The following is a 3,991-nucleotide window of genomic DNA, read 5'->3' as shown; positions in this document are numbered from 1 at the left end:
TCCCCATCTCTGCCATCATTTCTCACTGTCTCCCCCTTACTCTCTGACCTGCCCTCTCCATAACTCTTCCCTCCCACCGATGTATTATAAGCCTTTTCTTCGCGTCTTGCAGCTGTTCACCCCCTCCCACCCTGAAGATCTACTCCCCCCCTACCCCCACACGCTTCTTCACCCCCATTGCACCCTAACCCCGTCACACGGGGGCAGACTTTGAAACCAGGGGACTCTTCGGAGCCCCATAAACAAAAATTCGTCTGACCCCAAAATAAAGAACTGGAATGGAACACAGAAGGGTATGAAAAACCATCTTTAATTTGATCTGAACAGCACGTATATACACATTCACCGTTTGTATACTCAATACACGTCACTCTATGTACAGAGAACGAGCCGTGGGATTGGTCTGGGGGCTTTCTGGCCTCTCCTAAAAAAAAAAAAAGCGCTTTATCCGAAAAGACGATATTTACCAAAAGTTACCAGCAGAAAAACAGACATACATAAATACACCCAAGGCGCAGTGCACGGACAGCAGGGCCGGGCCTTTGAGGGGCAAGTCGGGCGGTACAGTATGTAGCCCCTCATCTTCGCTCTCAGCAGATGTGACACAGTATGTTCAGTGGCTGAGGAGGACACGGTGAGGCTCGTGACTGGACGTGATGAATCTGCAATGTTTTGTGCACTCATCCCCCCAGGGAAATCCTGCACTACCTTGTGCACTCAGCTGGCACTGAAGGGTGCTGTGCACTCTCTCGTGCACTCACCCGGCTGGCACTGGTAGGGGTCATGCAGTGTCTCGTGCACCCAGGCCTCTCTCGAAGGAATGGTATCTCTTTTCACTGCAGAGTTTCATACACTGTGCTTTAGAAATACACTTCGCACAGGGGCTTCTTGCAGTGCCTCTGAAAGATACATTTTATGAGGAGGGTCTCATGCAGTGGCCTTTAAATATACATCTTGCACTGAAAGGGATGAGCCCCTTGAGATATACTACACATTCAAAGATCTTTGTCTCCTAAAGGTACAAGATATCACACAATGTCCCTCAAAGATGATGTCTCAGAACAATGGCACCTAACGATTCATTTTTTTCTATGGAAGTATTCATACAACTTGTATTGGAAGGCCTTAAATAGCTTCCCTTAAAAACATGTTCCATTGGAAGATCTCATTCGTTATCCTTAAAGATACATTTGTACCGAAAGATCTCTTGCTCCCACAGTTAGGTATTTTTATAGCCCTAGAAGTTACACAATGTCTCCTTGAGATATATTGTATACAATAAGTTGTATTTATATATGTATATCTTACACTGGAAGTGCTCATGCATTCCTGTGCATCAGTCTCTGGCACTCGAGGGAGCCATTGGGCATGGTGTGCACTTACCTACCTCTATATGTATCACCAATGGCATATGCACACCACTTGCATTGCAAGGTGATATACAAGGGCTTGTGCAAGTACACCTCGCAGTGAATGTGTGCACGGAGTATGTTACTGTTGTCTCTGTCACTAGATTTCACACGTTGCCTCTGGCTGTCATTCCTAGCACCGGAAGGCCTTCAGTCTCTCGATGCCTGGCATCAGTGCATTGTCTCTTGCAGTGCATTGTCTCTTGCAGTGATGCCAGGCGCAAATGCATTGTCCCTTGCGGTGCATTGACTCTAGATGTGATGCCTGGCGCCAGAGCATTGTCTCTTGCTGTGCATTGTCTCTTTCAGTGATGCCTGGCACCAGTGCATTGTTTCTTGCAGTGGTCTGACAAGGAAGGGCAAACTTTGTCTCTGGGTTAGTCACTTCTACTAGAATGCATACGTTGTCGTTTGCAGTGATGCCTGGAACTGGAAAGCAGGCTGTCTGTCTTGCATTAATGCCTGCCCCTGGAAGGCCTACTGTGTCTCTGACTGTGACCTCTGGCACTTAAGGGCATGAGTGTCTCTTGCAGCCATGTCTGGCACTGGGCGACAGGCCTTGTCTTTGGTGTAGTCCCTGGAACTGTCCCTGGCACTGTGAGGTATGCGGTAAGCCATGCTGTAACAGCTCTTACTTCAGCTTTCGTGTATAGTCTTTTGGCCCCTGCAAGTCACATTACTTGTTAGTATTTAAAGCGGGGAGATGGACAGCCGCTCGGGGCAGATGGGGCCCACCTGGGTGGCAGCCTGCGCAGGGGCACGGGACGTCTGAGAAGTGTCGGTAAGAGCTTCCCATGAGGACGGGGGCACCAGGGTGAACATCGTGAGCAACAGGTCTGAAGGCCAGATAACTGGCAGCCGCCGAGCAGGGCGTGCTTGCGGGAGGCAGGACAGTGGTCGGGCACACCATGCCGGGTAGCGAGGACGATGGCCCGTGGTGGCCCGCTAGAGGGACTGGTGGGCCTGCAAGCTGCCCGCAGTGGGTGGGGTACTTCTGATGCCCCGCATACACCTCACTCACCAGCTTCTTCATCTCTTCCAGGGAGGAGGACAACATGACGATGTAGTTGCGCGCCAGCATCAGGGTTGCAATCTTTGAGAGCTTGCGCACGGAGGGGCCGTGCGAGTACGGCATGACCTCCCTCAGCCCGTCCATGGCCAGGTTCAGGTCGTGCATGCGCTTCCGCTCCCGGCTGTTGACCTTCAGGCGTAAATCGTGACCCTCTTCCTCGGCGCCCTCAGCCTCTGCCAGGGCCCTTTCTGCAGCCTGTCGTGACCCGGGCCTCCTCTCCCCCTGCTGCCCCTTGCAGAAGGCCTCGAACATTTGGCTGTGTAGGAACTTCGGGCTCGCGTTGTCTCCCATTTCTGGAGAAGAGGCTCTGCTTGACAAGGAGCCCACGTCAGAGTCCATCCCAGCACCTCTTTACTACCGCCAGACTCCTAGGAGGTCTTCTCGAGTCCAGGAGGCCAAGGCGGGTAACCTGACCTGGCTGGGGCCTGGGTGTCTCTTTGACCTGTGGATGGGACTTGCGTCTGTCTGTCGTCTTCGGCGGCTTGGCTGCGCTTTGGCCTGTCAGCTGGTTTGTCCCAGGGCCTCTGAGGTCTCTGGCGCGCGGCTGTCCCAGGCGCTCTGAGGTCTTGGTTCTGGCGCGCGGCGGTCCCAGGGCCTCTGAGGTCTTTTGCTCCTGGCGCGCGGCTGTCTCAGGCCCTCTGAGGTCTTGGTTCTGGCGCGCGGCGGTTCCAGGGCCTCTGAGGTCTTTTGCTCCTGGCGCGCGGCGGTCCCAGGCCCTCTGAGGTCTTGGGTCTGGCGCGCGGCGGTCCCAGGCCCTCTGAGGTCCTGGTTCTGGCGCGCGGCGGTTCCAGGGCCTCTGAGGTCTTTTGCTCCTGGCGCGCGGCGGTCCCGGGCCTCTGAGGTCTCGCGCCTGGCGGTCCCCGGGTCTCTCTGTGGTCGGAGGTCTGTTGTGCTCGGTCTGCAGTGCGGCGGGCTCTGGGACTCTCCTGGTTTAGCCTCCCTCCGCTCTCGTTGACTGGACAAGTGCGAGGCCCCGTGGTGAAGGCATCATTTATGCTGTCCCATGCACAATGAGTACAATGCGGGCCCACAATGGCCTGCTCGCGGTGAATGCCCCGAGACACTTTCACTGGGGGAGTTAACATTTACCAAGTTCCTTAGCATTTTAACCTCCACCCCTTGTTCTCCCTTTGTCAGGGCACTTCTTTTCTTCTCAGTCACAAATCCCCCACTTAGCCCTGCGATGACATGTCGGGAAATCAGGAGTCTGTTGGGGCCGCTCCCCTCACCCCCACCTCTTTACAGGCCCTTCTTTCGATTTCCACCAGGGTGGGGAGGCTGAATTTAATGCTAACCTGACTTAAGCTAAATATTACAGAAAGAGAGGTAGGGCACTCTTAACATGGCGGTGTCCGCCTCGGCAGTACCTGCCCGGTGACAATTATGAATATTAATCACTTGCACAGCACAGAGCACGTGCTCAGCGTGGTACAGCTCCCCCGGAGCAGCACACCTGATGCAGCAAGCACAGCTCAAGCAGGCCAGCTGTCATCGTGTGCTAAGAGGCCTG

The 3,991-nt window shown here is 54.3% G+C and overlaps 1 protein-coding gene across 1 annotated transcript; it reads right to left on the bottom strand.

The window, feature by feature from the left end:
- Positions 1-333: 333 nt before the first annotated feature.
- LOC146857777 (oligodendrocyte transcription factor 3-like) lies at positions 334-3,494 on the bottom strand. Its single transcript, XM_085646845.1, has one exon. The coding sequence runs from the start codon at positions 2,818-2,820 to the stop codon at positions 2,086-2,088; it is 735 nt and encodes a 244-aa protein (XP_085502971.1). The 5' UTR covers positions 2,821-3,494; the 3' UTR covers positions 334-2,085.
- Positions 3,495-3,991: the final 497 nt, after the last annotated feature.

Source organism: Triturus cristatus, chromosome 3_2 (genome assembly GCF_964204655.1).
Source record: "Triturus cristatus chromosome 3_2, aTriCri1.1, whole genome shotgun sequence".
Taxonomy (NCBI): domain Eukaryota; kingdom Metazoa; phylum Chordata; class Amphibia; order Caudata; family Salamandridae; genus Triturus; species Triturus cristatus.
Note: the sequence above shows the minus strand (reverse complement) of the source record. Positions and strands in the feature narration are given on the sequence as shown.